This window comes from Trichomycterus rosablanca, chromosome 2, assembly GCF_030014385.1.
Source record: "Trichomycterus rosablanca isolate fTriRos1 chromosome 2, fTriRos1.hap1, whole genome shotgun sequence".
In the NCBI taxonomy this organism is placed as follows: domain Eukaryota; kingdom Metazoa; phylum Chordata; class Actinopteri; order Siluriformes; family Trichomycteridae; genus Trichomycterus; species Trichomycterus rosablanca.
This window is the reverse complement of record NC_085989.1, coordinates 62,891,386-62,908,798: the sequence shown is the minus strand read 5'-3', so window position 1 is coordinate 62,908,798 and position 17,413 is coordinate 62,891,386. Positions and strand designations below refer to the sequence as shown.

Genomic DNA, 17,413 nt, shown 5'->3' with positions numbered 1-17,413 from the left:
TGTACAGTATTAGATGTAGTAGATTATGGAGTGAATATGTACAGTGTTAGATGAAGTAGATGACGGAGTGAATATGTATAGTGTTAGATGTAGTAGATGATGGAGTGAATATGTACAGTGTTAGATGTAGTAGATGATGGAGTGAATATGTACAGTGTTAGATGCAGATGAGTGAATATGTACAGTGTTAGATGTAGTAGATGATGGAGTGAATATGTACAGTGTTAGATGTAGTAGATGACGGAGTGAATATGTATAGTGTTAGATGTAGATGAGTGAATATGTACAGTGTTAGATGTAGTAGATGATGGAGTGAATATGTACAGTGTTAGATGTAGTAGATGATGGAGTGAATATGTACAGTGTTAGATGTAGTAGATGATGAGTGAATATGTACAGTGTTAGATGTAGTAGATGATGGAGTGAATATGTAAAGTGTTAGATGTAGTAGATGATGGAGTGAATATGTACAGTGTTAGATGTAGTAGATGATGGAGTGAATATGTACAGTGTTAGATGTAGTAGATGATGAAGTGAATATTTACAGTGTTAGATGTAGTAGATGATGGAGTGAATATGTACAGTGTTAGATGTAGTAGATGATGGAGTGAATATGTACAGTGTTAGATGTAGTAGATGATGGAGTGAATATGTACAGTGTTAGATGTAGATGAGTGAATATGTACAGTGTTAGATGTAGTAGATGATGGAGTGAATATGTACAGTGTTAGATGTAGTAGATGATGGAGTGAATATGTACAGTGTTAGATGTAGTAGATGATGAGTGAATATGTACAGTGTTAGATGTAGTAGATGATGGAGTGAATATGTACAGTGTTAGATGTAGTAGATGATGGAGTGAATATGTACAGTGTTAGATGTAGTAGATGATGGAGTGAATATGTAAAGTGTTAGATGTAGTAGATGATGGAGTGAATATGTACAGTGTTAGATGTAGTAGATGATGGAGTGAATATGTACAGTGTTAGATGTAGTAGATGATGAAGTGAATATTTACAGTGTTAGATGTAGTAGATGATGGAGTGAATATGTACAGTGTTAGATGTAGTAGATGATGAAGTGAATATGTACAGTGTTAGATGTAGTAGATGATGGAGTGAATATGTACAGTGTTAGATGTAGTAGATGATGGAGTGAATATGTACAGTGTTCGATGTAGTAGATGATGAAGTGAATATGTACAGTGTTAGATGTAGTAGATGATGGAGTGAATATGTACAGTGTTAGATGTAGTAGATGATGAAGTGAAGATGTACAGTGTTAGATGTAGTAGATGATGGAGTGAATATGTACAGTGTTAGATGTAGTAGATGATGGAGTGAATATGTACAGTGTTAGATGTAGTAGATGATGGAGTGAATATGTACAGGGTTAGATGTAGTAGATGATGAAGTGAATATGTACAGTGTTAGATGTAGTAGATGATGGAGTGAATATGTACAGTGTTAGATGTAGTAGATGATGGAGTGAATATGTACAGTGTTAGATGTAGTAGATGATGGATGTTTTGTATGTTCTCCAGGTCTTCCGTATTGTATCAGTAATGAAGCAGGTTCTGATTCTCGTCCTGTTTCTTACCGGTAGGTGTGTTAGTTTTTACTCTGGTATAAAACATCTGTAGATTAATACTAACATTCATCACTACATGATCAGGGCAGCACCAGCTCAGCGCTTATGGTACTGACACACCCCATACCATGATACACCCTGGTACTGACACACCCCCATACCATGATACACCCTGGTACTGACACACCCCCATACCATGATACACCCTGGTACTGACACACCCCCATACCATGATACACCCTGGTACTGACACACCCCCATACCATGACACACCCTGGTACTGATACACCCCATACAATGACAGACCCTGGTACTGACACACCCCCATACCATGACACACCCTGGTACTGACACACCCCCATACCATGACAGACACTGGTACTGACACACCTCCATACCATGACAGACCCTGGTACTGACACACCCCCATACCATGACACTCCCTAGTCCTGATTTAGCTCCATCTGGTTTCCACCTTTTTGGAGGCTGAGAGAAGCTTTAAGACGAATAAGATTTTCATCTGATGATGATGTGAAAGCAGCGGCGCATCAGTGGCTACGAGCTCAACCAGAAAAAAAGTTTTAAATCCTTAATAAATAGAGTTTACACTTTGAAGGTCCCTCATCATGGATAGATGAATGAGTTTATTGATGACTGATCGTTTGATGTTTTCTCTTTCTCACGTGGGTACAAACACCTAAAAATTGTTCAGGGGCCAAACTTGGCAGTGGTAGGGCTTGAACCCATAACCTTTCTATCTACTAGTCCAGTACCTTAAACGCTGTGCTATCACTGCCCTGAATGGAGTTAGATGCTTTATCAGGGTGTTTAATACACAAACACAATTTTTACCCTGGGGTAAAAGTAGTTTCAAATTCTTTCCGGTGAAACGACCACATCCTTCCCTCGGCTTCATTCACGTTATGGGACTGGACAGCACCGGACTGTTTGTGGACTACTTTCACCCCCGTTCTTACCACAGACCTTCTACATAAAGCTCTAAATCTGATCCACAGGGGTCGCCCTCCTGGTCACCGCCGCCTTGTATAAATACTATCTGATCCAGCAGACGAAAACATGGAACAACGCTAAGACTTTCTGCAGAGCTAATCACATCGACATGGCTACCATCCGGAATGATGCCGACATGCTTAAACTTCAAACTCAAGTTCAGGAGATCCAGTTCACTGGTGACGCCTGGTTCGGGGTGTACAAGGATATGTATGGCTGGCGCTGGTCCTACAAAAATGAGACCCCAGTAATGTTTATTTGGGGTTCTGGTGAGCCATCCAATTCCAATAACAGAGAAGAGTGTGGTGTGATAGATCAAGCTGGTACCTGGTGGGATGTACCCTGTGCATGGACGATTCCCTGTTGGTGCTATGATGGTAAGCTGGCAAATCATTCTGGTTACTGCAGTTTATTAGTAAAAGAGAAGAAAATTTAATTTGTTAGTGTAGAAGATCTACAGTAGACTGTTATTATACTGGTTCTCAAACGTCAACTAACACTGAGCGGGCACTCAGGTGGCGCCGCGGTAAATATACTGGCATGTTTCCGGACTCCTTAGTCTTTCATCAGTACTGCATCATTTTGTCCTTTCTGCAGGAGGTATTTCATGAGGTTTTTTTTTTATTATACTTCATTCTACGTATATCAGCAGATAAATCCGCTATTTGCATATACTTACACTGAGCAATGGAACTGCAAGTACCTCTATAAAGGTTAGGGAGTTCTTGGAAAATAGCATAAACAATTCAAACACTCCCACTGTTCTTCATGCTCCCTTTTAAAGGTACTTCTTGTGTACTAGGTTCTCATGCATTAACTCTGTTACTGCCCCCTAAAGGCTGGAACTATGTTAGACCATAATGACACTGACATCACGTCTGTCACATTCCACTCCCCCTTGGGAAAAGGCTTTACCAAGCCGTTGAAACTTCTTTAATTCTCAATATGGTAAGTGTCCAGTTTCTTAGGAGTATCCAGAAATAATACTTTGTAGTTACATTTATTTGTCTACTGGATCATTTTAGCAGGACCCTGTCATCGGGGAGCTCATTTTGCAATGAAGATTTTTCACAAACACAAACGTACATGCACATACACACACACACACTTGCATACTGTTTTGCTTGAGTAAAACAAATATCTAAATTTTTTTATTATTTATCTAAAACAGGACAGAAGCTTTTAGGAATTAATGTTCAATGTGTATTGGTGTAAAGAATATATTTCATTATCAAACAAGCAACAGCAAGGAAAATACATAAATGACAAAGAAGTGACCATAACAATATTAATCCATGCAACACATAGCAAAAGGGAAAAAACCTCACCAATCAGCTCTTTAAATGATCATCCTGCCACCTCTAGACTGGGAGGCCCGTGAAGTCTTGGCAGTAACTGATCAGGAAAAATCCTGGGCAGTTCTAGGACCCCTAATTTCTATATCAAACTTGAGTGTGTGCGCTAAGCGTCTTTTTGCATGAGTAGAAAAGTTTGTGCGTTGACCAAACACCCACGCTTCCACTGACGCAAACACACTCCAATATCTACTACAAATAAACAGGTGACCATTTGCCCGAACTGTAGCAACTGCTGTATGTGAAGACAAGTTATACAAGTTGATGCATGCTCAATAAGTTATACAAGTAACATCTGTGTCAACATGTAAAAACAGTTTATTGAAGCAGGTTAGAATGACCCTGACCGTGTCAGTAGGCTTGCCTGTCTTAAACAACAGCACAAACGTTCTCCGCCATCTTGTTACTACTGTTTACTGCCATTGTGCAGAGCCCTCCGTTGAAGACACATCATCGGTTCAATGAAAAACTGGTGTAAACACAGTCTGTTTCTCTAAGTATCACCAGAGTTCTAAGAAGCCCGAATGGAACCATTTCAAGAACCAACTTTCTGGTTGAAAAGGACTATGTGAAGTCTATGCACTAAAACTGGAGACTAACCCATAATCAAGAAAATAAAAATAACATCCTACACCAAAAGTCTGACCACAAGTGGGTAACCTGCATGATGGGCAGCACCTATTTCGTCACGTGATCTTAAGGAAAGTTCATCTCCTGCACGCCACACCTCTCTAAGTGAGTTGAAATGAGGCAACACAGTAATTCTGTCAAGGTAAAGTTCCTATTCGGCTGTGTGTAGAAAATTCAACCTATCCAACCAAGGTCATTGCACAGCGTGTGATGACCTTTGTGTGTGCAGACCTGTTTCAGTAATAGTTTTACCTACAGATACTTTTATTATGACTATGTACTTATTAAATGTTATTGTATGTGTTATGATATTTTAATGATTTAGAATTTAGTGCTGTGAGTTTGATTCCCTGAGTGAGAGAAATAATCGACCTAACAAACTTTACTCTAACAGGAAGTGACTGATCTGTTATAAATCTGGATTTCCTGGTAATTTCCCTTTAAAACTGACAGTGGTGCCCTGTAATGGATTATTAGCTGTTAATTACACAGTATAATGAATTAATTGCTAACCTTTTCTCCCCAACACTCACTCACTTAGGGAGGATTTATATATATTTTTTATTTTAGCTTGTTTGGTACAATCTGATGTGTCACACTTGTGTCTAAATGTTGATAAATGAGCAAAGCAGTTCCCACACTGTGAGCATCATTTCTGTAAAATGTGAACGCGCTGGTGTTTGTTGAGATTACTTTGTTCATTAAAACTCTTTCCACACTGTGAGCACTGATACGGTTTCTCTCCAGTGTGAATGCGCTGGTGTTTGTTGAGATTACCCTGTTCATTAAAACTCTTTCCACACTGTGAGCACTGATATGGTTTCTCTCCAGTGTGAATGCGCTGGTGGGTTTTGAGAGCACACTGTTGATTAAAACTCTTCCCACACTGTGAGCACAGATATGGTTTCTCTCCAGTGTGAATGCGCTGGTGTATTTTAAGAGCACTCTGTTGATTAAAACTCTTCCCACACTGTGAGCACGGATACGGTTTCACTCCAGTGTGAATGCGCTGGTGTTTTTTGAGAGCACTCTGTTGATTAAAACTCTTCCCACACTCTGAGCACAGATATGGTTTTGCTCCAGTGTGAATGCGCTGGTGTATTTTGAGAGCACTCTGTTGATTAAAACTCTTTCCACACTGTGAGCACTTATACGGTTTATCTCCAGTGTGAATGCGCTGATGTTCTTTGAGATGACCCTGTGCATTAAATCTCTTACCACACTGTGAGCACTGATATGGTTTTTCTTCAGTGTGAATGCGCTGGTGTTTGCTAAGAATACTTTTTGTATTAAAACTCTTCCCACACTGTGAACACTGATACGGTTTCTCTCCAGTGTGAATGCGCTGGTGTCGTTTAAGATGACACTGTACATTAAAACTTTTCCCACACTGTGAGCACTGATATGGTTTCTCTCCAGTGTGAATGCGCTGGTGGGTTTTGAGATTACTTAATCGATCAAAACTCTTCCCACATTGTGAGCACTGATACGGTTTCTCCCCTGTGTGAATGCGCTGGTGGGTTTTGAGACCACTCTGTTGATTAAAACTCTTCCCACACTGTGAGCACTCATACGGTTTCTCTCCAGTGTGAATGCGCTGGTGTCTTTTGAGATGACACTGGTACTTAAAGCTCTTCCCACACTGTGAGCAGACGTTTCCTTCTTCCTGTGTGGGACTGAGAGAGGTGTTAATGCTGACAGTACCAGAGGACGTTTGCTGATTACTGGAGCTTCTGGTGGGCGTCAGATCCTCATGTTCAGTCTTAATCTTCACCAGCGCATCATATTTATCATGGTTGCAGCTCTTGATGTGATTGTGGAGGTGATTTTGGGTTGTAGAGGAACGTGGACACGAGGAGCAGGAGAAATCCTTGTTCAGTTCTGAAGTAAAAAATAATAAAATACATTTATAACATTATAAATAATAAAACACATTTATAACATCATAAATAATAAAACACATTTATAACATTATAAATAATAAAACACATTTATAACATTATAAATAATAAAATACATTTATAACATTATAAATAATAAAATACATTCATAACATTATAAATAATAAACTACATTTATAACATTATAAATAATAAAATACATTTATAACATTATAAATAATAAAATACATTTATAACATTATAAATAATAAAATACATTTATAACATTATAAATAATAAAATACATTTATAACATTATAAATAATAAAATAAATTTATAACATTATAAATAATAAAGACTGTTAGTAAAAAAAAGAACTGGAATCTCCAGAGAGACAAAGAGGCAGGAGTACAAGATAATGTGGTGAGGGCAAATAAAAGGTGTATGAGAGGAACTGGGGTTTGAGGAATTTGAAACTGACAGACGAGGTCAGAAAGGAATATGATGTTTGCTGATGACACTGTGATCTGTAGCTGGAGAAGTGAGCAGGTTAAGTTGAGCCTGGAGAGATGGAGGTGAGCACTGGAGAGAAGTGGAACAACAGTTAGCAGGAGTGAATCTGCATGAATGAAAGGGAGGGTGGCACAAAGGGTAGAAAAAGGAATTGAGGTGATGAAAGTAGACAAGTTTCAATATGTGGGGTCAAGTGGAATGTGGTACAGAGAGAAAACAGAGTGGAGTGGCCACCCAGGGAGGATGGAGATCCCTGCCAAGTCTGGTTCCTCTCAAGGTTTAGTCCTGTAATTTTAAGGAAATTGTTCCTGCCACTGTCGCCCTCTGCTGCTTTTGCAGGTTTTTGGTCTGTCTGTCCTGGATTCTGTAAAATTGCTTTTAGGCCATAAGGTGAACTGGGAAAAAGTGCCTAGAAAGTGATTTTTGTTCCCACGTCTGGGCACTACTTTTTAACTGCATTTTTGCATAGACAATGCCGTTACAGACTTTGTGTTAAAAGTTCTCCACAAAATATCCTGCAGTTTTTTTTTTCACAGCCCATAAATGTATATAAATGTAAAATTGAAAAAACGAAAATTATATGCTGCTGGTTTTGCTTCTAACTTTATTCATATTTAGTTTAATAACACAAAATATATCTCAAACTGACATTCATACATGTACCTAAACATCAAAGACAAGTATTCATGCATTAGTATGCTCAAGTGTGGAATCAGACCATACAATATGGCAAATTTGAACAAAATATGGTTGATCTTCAGAAACTGGCACTAAATAAAAACATACATACACATGCCAAATTTTGCAAAACACTGATGTTTTACACATCAAAATTGTCAGTAATGACTGGGTATTCAGAGGAAGGAAACACAAAAAATACACTTTTGTTCAAGATGGTTGAAATTGGTCAATTCGTTACTCAACCCCTTTAGTTTTGAATAATGGCAAAAATGGAGAATTCTGCAATATATGCAATACAACTTAAAATCAGTTCATACATAACATTCCAACATGTGGTAATGTCACACCATGACTCCTTCTAGCATTTAGTACTGGAATGTAGCTGGAACAACCAGGTGTTCTAACTCTCCAATCCTGTCACCTTGTAAGTCACCCTCTTAGCCACCCTGTGCCTGACCACATAGATTGCCATGGTGCAGTCCATCTCCTGGGTAACACAGTGCATCTCTTACTCATCACGATAATTCCTCCATGTCACTATCATCAGAGTCATTATCCCATGTAGCTCTTTCTTCCGATTCCTTTGAAACATTTGCACAATTTTGGCATTGACATAAATCGGTACAACATAGTCTTGCAGACATACAGGAACATCTTCCTGTCTCACATTTGCCTTGCTTACAACTGCAGTGGACTACCTGCAACACACTTTCAGGGGCAGGATTTTTAGTCATCCAGGTCACTGTTAGCTCTCCATCCTCAAGGTGCCATCCATTGCCGACAGGCGAAGGGGCACACATTTTACTTTTCAGACAGTGTCTAATTAATTCTGCCAGTGCCTCTTTCTTTTTTCCATCTGACAGAAACTTTCTCACAGAAAATCATGTAGCTGGCATCAAAGCTTGGCTCATTTCTGTAAATACACATTAAAATTGGAAAAAATATATCATTTTATGCACCATAACTTTCACAACGGCTTCTTTTTTAAATATAGTATATTAGCAATCAATTGAATTAAGAGTTCTTGACAAAGCGATTTCAGAATATGTATATACATATGTATATATTATATATACGATATACACTGCCTGGCCAAAAAAAAGGTCACACACTCTAATATTTGGTTGGACCGCCTTTAGCTTTGATTACGGCATGCATTCGCTTTTGCCTGGCCAAAAAAAAGGTTTTAACTGGATTTAACTAAGCAAATAGGTAAGAGCCTCCCATTGGATAATTACTGCATGGGTGATTATGTTTCAGCTGGCAACAAGTTATTTAACCTTAACTGATGCAGTGAGTAGCTTCTCATTTGTTAATTCGAAAAGACACATCCTATGTATGTGTCCTATATATGTGTCTATATATATATATATACATATATATATATATATATATATATATATATATATATATATATATATACAGGGGTTGGACAAAATAACTGAAACACCTGTCATTTTAGTGTGGGAGGTTTCATGGCTAAATTGGACCAGTCTGGTGGCCAATCTTCATTAATTGCACATTGCACCAGTAAGAGCTGAGTGTGAAGGTTCAATTAGCAGGGTAAGAGCACAGTTTTGCTCAAAATATTGCAATGCACACAACATTATGGGTGACATACCAGAGTTCAAAAGAGGACAAATTGTTGGTGCACGTCTTGCTGGCGCATCTGTGACCAAGACAGCAAGTCTTTGTGATGTATCAAGAGCCACGGTATCCAGGGTAATGTCAGCATACCACCAAGAAGGACAAACCACATCCAACAGGATTAACTGTGGACGCAAGAAGAAGCTGTCTGAAAGGGATGTTCGGGTGCTAACCCGGATTGTATCCAAAAAACATAAAACCACGGCTGCCCAAATCACGACAGAATTAAATGTGCACCTCAACTCTCCTGTTTCCACCAGAACTGTCCGTCGGGAGCTCCACAGGGTCGATATACACGGCCGGGCTGCTATAGCCAAACCTTTGGTCACTCGTGCCAATGCCAAACGTCGGTTTCAATGGTGCAAGGAGCGCAAATCATGGGCTGTGGACAATGTGAAACATGTATTGTTCTCTGATGAGTCCACCTTTACTGTTTTCCCCACATCCGGGAGAGTTACGGTGTGGAGAAGCCCCAAAGAAGCGTACCACCCAGACTGTTGCATGCCCAGAGTGAAGCATGGGGGTGGATCAGTGATGGTTTGGGCTGCCATATCATGGCATTCCCTTGGCCCAATACTTGTGCTAGATGGGCGCGTCACTGCCAAGGACTACCGAACCATTCTGGAGGACCATGTGCATCCAATGGCGGTGCCGTGTATCAGGATGACAATGCACCAATACACACAGCAAGACTGGTGAAAGATTGGTTTGATGAACATGAAAGTGAAGTTGAACATCTCCCATGGCCTGCACAGTCACCAGATCTAAATATTATTGAGCCACTTTGGGGTGTTTTGGAGAAGCGAGTCAGGAAACGTTTTCCTCCACCAGCATCACGTAGTGACCTGGCCACTATCCAAGAAGAATGGCTTAAAATCCCTCTGACCACTGTGCAGGACTTGTATATGTCATTTCCAAGACGAATTGACGCTGTATTGGCCGCAAAAGGAGGCCCTACACCATACTAATAAATTATTGTGGTCTAAAACCAGGTGTTTCAGTTATTTTGTCCAACCCCTGTATATATACTGTATATACAGTGCCTTGCAAAAGTATTCAGCCCCCTTGAACTTTTCAACCTTTTGCCACATTTCAGGCTTCAAACATAACGATATGAAATTGTAATTTTTTGTGAAGAATCAACAACAAGTGGGACACAATCGTGAAGTAGAACGAAATTTATTGGATATTTTAAACTTTTTTTAGAAATAAAAAACTGAAAAGTGGGGCGTGCAATATTATTCAGCCCCCTTGCGTTAATACTTTGTAGCGCCACCTTTTGCTGCGATTACAGCTGCAAGTCGCTTGGGGTATGTCTCTATCAGTTTTGCACATCGAGAGACAGAAATTTTTGCCCATTCTTCCTTGCAAAACAGCTCGAGCTCAGTGAGGTTGGATGGAGAGCGTTTGTGAACAGCAGTTTTCAGCTCTTTCCACAGATTCTCGATGGGATTCAGGTCTGGACTTTGACTTGGCCATTCTAACACCTGGATACGTTTATTTGTGAACCATTCCATTGTAGATTTTGCTTTATGTTTTGGATCATTGTCTTGTTGGAAGATAAATCTCCGTTCCAGTCTCAGGTCTTTTGCAGACTGCAACAGGTTTTCTTCCAGAATGGTCCTGTATTTGGCTCCATCCATCTTCCCATCAATTTTAACCATCTTCCCTGTCCCTGCTGAAGAAAAGCAGGCCCAAACCATGATGCTGCCACCACCATGTTTGACAGTGGGGATGGTGTGTTCAGGGTGATGAGCTGTGTTGCTTTTACGCCAAACATAACGTTTTGCATTGTGGCCAAAAAGTTCGATTTTGGTTTCATCTGACCAGAGCACCTTCTTCCACATGTTTGGTGTGTCTCCCAGGTGACTTTTTATAGATATCTTTGAGAAATGGCTTTCTTCTTGCCACTCTTCCATAAAGGCCAGATTTGTGCAGTGTATGACTGATTGTGTCCTATGGACAGAGTCTCCCACCTCAGCTGTAGATCTCTGCAGTTCATTCAGAGTGATCATGGGCCTCTTGGCTGCATCCCTGATCAGTCTTCTCCTTGTTTGAGCTGAAAGTTTAGAGGGACGGCCGGGTCTTGGTAGATTTGCAGTGGTCTGATACTCCTTCCATTTCAATATGATCGCTTGCACAGTGCTCCTTGAGATGTTTAAAGCTTGGGAAATCTTTTTGTATCCAAATCCGGCTTTAAACTTCTCCACAACAGTATCTCGGACCTGCCTGGTGTGTTCCTTGGTCTTCATGATGCTCTCTGCGCTTTAAACAGAACTCTGAGACTGTCACAGAGCAGGTGCATTTATACGGAGACATGATTACACACAGGTGGATTCTATTTATCACCATCAGTCATTTAGGTCAACTTTGGATCATTCAGAGATCCTCACTGAACTTCTGGAGTGAGTTTGCTGCACTGAAAGTAAAGGGGCTGAATAATATTGCACGCCCCACTTTTTAGTTTTTTATTTCTAAAAAAAGTTTAAAATATCCAATAAATTTCGTTCTACTTCACGATTGTGTCCCACTTGTTGTTGATTCTTCACAAAAAATTACAATTTCATATCGTTATGTTTGAAGCCTGAAATGTGGCAAAAGGTTGAAAAGTTCAAGGGGGCTGAATACTTTTGCAAGGCACTGTATATATATATATATATTTATACAGTGTATCACAAAAGTGAGTACACCCCTCACATTTCTGCAGATATTTAAGTATATCTTTTCATGGGACAACACTGACAAAATGACACTTTGACACAATTAAAAGTAGTCTGTGTGCAGCTTATATAACAGTGTAAATTTATTCTTCCCTCAAAATAACTCAATATACAGCCATTAATGTCTAAACCACCGGCAACAAAAGTGAGTACACCCCTTAGTGAAAGTTCCTGAAGTGTCAATATTTTGTGTGGCCACCATTATTTCCCAGAACTGCCTTAACTCTCCTGGGCATGGAGTTTACCAGAGCTTCACAGGTTGCCACTGGAATGCTTTTCCACTCCTCCATGACGACATCACGGAGCTGGCGGATATTCGAGACTTTGCGCTCCTCCACCTTCCGCTTGAGGATGCCCCAAAGATGTTCTATTGGGTTTAGGTCTGGAGACATGCTTGGCCAGTCCATCACCTTTACCCTCAGCCTCTTCAATAAAGCAGTGGTCGTCTTAGAGGTGTGTTTGGGGTCATTATCATGCTGGAACACTGCCCTGCGACCCAGTTTCCGGAGGGAGGGGATCATGCTCTGCTTCAGTATTTCACAGTACATATTGGAGTTCATGTGTCCCTCAATGAAATGTAACTCCCCAACACCTGCTGCACTCATGCAGCCCCACACCATGGCATTCCCACCACCATGCTTGACTGTAGGCATGACACACTTATCTTTGTACTCCTCACCTGATTGCCGCCACACATGCTTGAGACCATCTGAACCAAACAAATTAATCTTGGTCTCATCAGACCATAGGACATGGTTCCAGTAATCCATGTCCTTTGTTGACATGTCTTCAGCAAACTGTTTGCGGGCTTTCTTGTGTAGAGACTTCAGAAGAGGCTTCCTTCTGGGGTGACAGCCATGCAGACCAATTTGATGTAGTGTGCGGCGTATGGTCTGAGCACTGACAGGCTGACCCCCCACCTTTTCAATCTCTGCAGCAATGCTGACAGCACTCCTGCGCCTATCTTTCAAAGACAGCAGTTGGATGTGACGCTGAGCACGTGCACTCAGCTTCTTTGGACGACCAACGCGAGGTCTGTTCTGAGTGGACCCTGCTCTTTTAAAACGCTGGATGATCTTGGCCACTGTGCTGCAGCTCAGTTTCAGTGTGTTGGCAATCTTCTTGTAGCCTTGGCCATCTTCATGTAGCGCAACAATTCATCTTTTAAGATCCTCAGAGAGTTCTTTGCCATGAGGTGCCATGTTGGAACTTTCAGTGACCAGTATGAGAGAGTGTGAGAGCTGTACTACTAAATTGAACACACCTGCTCCCTATGCACACCTGAGACCTAGTAACACTAACGAGTCACATGACATTTTGGAGGGAAAATTACAAGCAGTGCTCAATTTGGACATTTAGGGGTGTAGTCTCTTAGGGGTGTACTCACTTTTGTTGCCGGTGGTTTAGACATTAATGGCTGTATATTGAGTTATTTTCAGGGAAGAATAAATTTACACTGTTATATAAGCTGCACACAGACTACTTTTCATTGTGTCAAAGTGTCATTTTGTCAGTGTTGTCCCATGAAAAGATATACTTAAATATCTGCAGAAATGTGAGGGGTGTACTCACTTTTGTGATACACTGTATATACAGGGGTTGGACAAAATAACTGAAACACTTGTCATTTTAGTGTGGGAGGTTTCATGGCTAAATTGGACCAGTCTGGTGGCCAATCTTCATTAATTGCACATTGCACCAGTAAGAGCAGAGTGTGAAGGTTCAATTAGCAGGGTAAGAGCACAGTTTTGCTCAAAATATTGCAATGCACACAACATTATGGGTGACATACCAGAGTTCAAAAGAGGACAAATTGTTGGTGCACGTCTTGCTGGCGCATCTGTGACCAAGACAGCAAGTCTTTGTGATGTATCAAGAGCCACGGTATCCAGGGTAATGTCAGCATACCACCAAGGACAAACCAAAAGGTGGACTCATCAGAGAACAATACATGTTTCACATTGTCCACAGCCCAAGATTTGCGCTCCTTGCACCATTGAAACCGATGTTTGGCATTGGCACGAGTGACCAAAGGTTTGGCTATAGCAGCCCGGCCGTGTATATTGACCCTGTGGAGCTCCCGACGGACAGTTCTGGTGGAAACAGGAGAGTTGAGGTGCACATTTAATTCTGCCGTGATTTGGGCAGCCGTGGTTTTATGTTTTTTGGATACAATCCGGGTTAGCACCCGAACATCCCTTTCAGACAGCTTCCTCTTGCGTCCACAGTTAATCCTGTTGGATGTGGTTTGTCCTTCTTGGTGGTATGCTGACATTACCCTGGATACCGTGGCTCTTGATACATCACAAAGACTTGCTGTCTTGGTCACAGATGTGCCAGCAAGACGTGCACCAACAATTTGTCCTCTTTTGAACTCTGGTATGTCACCCATAATGTTGTGTGCATTGCAATATTTTGAGCAAAACTGTGCTCTTACCCTGCTAATTGAACCTTCACACTCTGCTCTTACTGGTGCAATGTGCAATTAATGAAGATTGGCCACCAGACTGGTCCAATTTAGCCATGAAACCTCCCACACTAAAATGACAGGTGTTTCAGTTATTTTGTCCAACCCCTGTATATATATATTTAGGTTCAAACGTGTATTTTTTCTTACCTGCTAAAAACGTTTCTGCCTGCAACAGTTATGTACTTCTCCTTTTTCTTCGTTGGGCAATCACTTGTTGAGGTACTACTAGGAATCGTCTCCCACATTACTATCTCGAGCTTCAGGACACAGTGTGACGCGTTTTTCGGCAGCATATAATCGCTTTATGTCTATAAAACGCCTGTAGTAAGTGAGGTAAAATCTAGCATCTTCTGGAAAATCCTCATATTCGATTTCTATACAATGTTTATATGTTTCTGTTATCCTCTGGCTCTCACCCTGCAATCCAAGCCAGCGTTTAACGCTGTTTCTGAATGTATCCCACCGCGTGCGAGTAAAATCCTTTGCGTCTTCTTTCTTTATGGACGTGAGATGCATGTAACATTGTTTGTGACCCTGTTTGGGCGATTTGGAAGGTTTTCTGGACCTACACTCCTGATCAAAATCTTAAGACCAGTTAAAAAATTGCAAGAATTAGCATTTTGCACTATTGGATTTTAAGAAGGTTCCAAGTAGAGCTTCACAATGCTAAAAGAAGAAATGGGTGCAAGAGACAAAAACTTTTAAGCAGCCAATTTATTGAAAACTGCATTTACACTCAAACATGCTTTTTTCAGCTGATCAAAAGTTTAAGACCACAGCCTTTAAAAGCCAAAATGTGCGCAGAAATTTGGATTCCATGTCATTTTCTGTCAAGTATTTACACTGTCAAGACCTCCTGATGGCAAAAGCAAAAAAGCTCACTGACTTTGAACGTGGTAGGATTGTTGAGCTTCATAAGCAAGGCCTCTCACAACGTGCCATCGCTGCTGAGATTGGATGCAGTAAGACAGTCATTTTGCATTTATTAAAAGACCCTGAGGGTTATAGAACAAAAAAGTCAAGTGGTAGACCCAAAAACATTTCACCAGCGCTGAGCCGCAGGATCCGATTGGCTGTCCGTCAAGACACGGGACAATCCTCGACCCAAATTAAGGCCATTACTGGTGCTGACTGCAGCTCAATAACCATCAGACGGCATCTGCGAGGGAAGGGCTTCAGAAACAAAAAACGTCTTTAAAGGCCACGGTCTTCTTCAACGCCACAAAATTGCCCGTTTGGACTTTGCAAGGGAGCACCAAACATGGGACATTGAAAGGTGGAAGAAAGTTTTATTCTCTGATGAGAAAAAATTTTACCTTGACGGTCCTGATGGCTTCCAACGTTACTGGCATGACAAGGAGATCCCACCTGAGATGTTTTCTACGCGGCACAGTGGGGGGGCGCCATCATGATTTGGGGTGCTTTTTCCTTCAATGGAACAATGGAGCTTCAGGTTGTGCAGGGGCATCAAACAGCAGCTGGCTTTGTGGAGATGTTGCAGCGGGCATCCCTCATGATTGAGGGTCCTCGTCTGTGTGGTAACGACTGGGTTTTTCAACAGGACAGTGCTGTAGTTCACAATGCCCGCCTGACAAAGGACTTCTTCCAAGAGAATAACGTCACTCTTTTGGACCATCCTGCGTGTTCCCCTGATCTAAATCTGAATGAGAACATTTGGGGATGGATGGCAAGGGAAGTTTACAAAAATGGACATCAGTTCCAGACAGTGGATGCCCTTTGTGAAGCCATCTTCAACACTTGGAGCAACGTTCCCACTAGCCTTCTGAAAACACTTGCATCAAGCATGCCTAAACGATTGTTTGAAGTGATCAACAAGAATGGTGGAGCTACTCATTACTGAGTCCTTTTTTTGACACTTTGATTTCTGTTTTGAGGGGGTTTTCGGGTTTTTTTGAGCTATGGTCTTAAACTTTTGATCAGCTGATGAACAGCCTATTTCAGTTAAATTGTTGTTTTCAATAAATTGCCTGCTCAAAAGTTTTTGTCTCTTGCGCCCATTTCTTCTTTTAGCATTGTGAAGCTCTACTTAGAACCTTCTTAAGATCCAGTAGTGCAAAATGCAAATTCTTGCAATTTTTTAACTGGTCTTAAGATTTTGATCAGGAGTGTATAATCCTCGTCTTCACTGCTCGATGTTGACAAAAAGGGCGCAGACATTTTGGATTGCGGTTACAAAGAGCGACCTGATTGGTCCAGCGGGAAGCAAGCGACGATTACTCCGCAAATCCTTATCGCTCATGATCAAAATATGAATAAAGCAAATGGAGAACTTTTATTTTCTCGTTCTAAACCAATGGATGTTTTTAATTAAGTAAAAATCATTTAGTGCCCCATATATGGGAACGGGATTAAACGAAAAACGTGTTCACCATATGGCCTATTTGAGACGATGTCTATTGTAAAAAGCGCTATATAAATACATTAGAATTTAGTTGTAATAGTAGTACATGTAGTGGTGGTTGTGGTAGTATTGAAGGTTGTGGTAGTGGTAGTATTAGAGGTGGTGATGAGTGGTAATAGTAGTACATGTAGTGGTAGTTATGGTAGTATTGAAGGTTGTGGTAGTATTGAAGGTTGTGGTAGTGGTAGTATTAGAGGTGGTGGTGAGTGGTAATAGTAGTACATATAGTGGAGGTTATGGTAGTATTGAAGGTTGTGGTAGTGGTAGTATTAGAGGTGGTGATGAGTGTTAATAGTAGTACTTGTAGTGGTGGTTATGGTGGTATTGAAGGTTGTGGTAGTGGTAGTATTAGAGGTGGTGAGTGGTAATAGTAGTACTTGTAGTGGAGGTTGTGGTAGTATTGAAGGTTGTGGTAGTGGTAGTATTAGAGGTGGTGATGAGTGGTAATAGTAGTACATGTAGTGGAGGTTGTGGTAGAATTGAAGGTTGAGGT

At 40.8% G+C, this 17,413-nt stretch overlaps 1 protein-coding gene across 1 annotated transcript; it reads right to left on the bottom strand.

The window, feature by feature from the left end:
- Window positions 1–3,801: 3,801 nt before the first annotated feature.
- On the bottom strand, window positions 3,802–6,396 carry LOC134300247 (zinc finger protein 501-like; the record flags this gene model as incomplete). Its single annotated transcript, XM_062984962.1, has 1 exon — window positions 3,802–6,396. A coding segment is annotated over one exon (1,161 nt), but the record flags the coding sequence as incomplete, so codon positions are not given.
- Window positions 6,397–17,413: the final 11,017 nt, after the last annotated feature.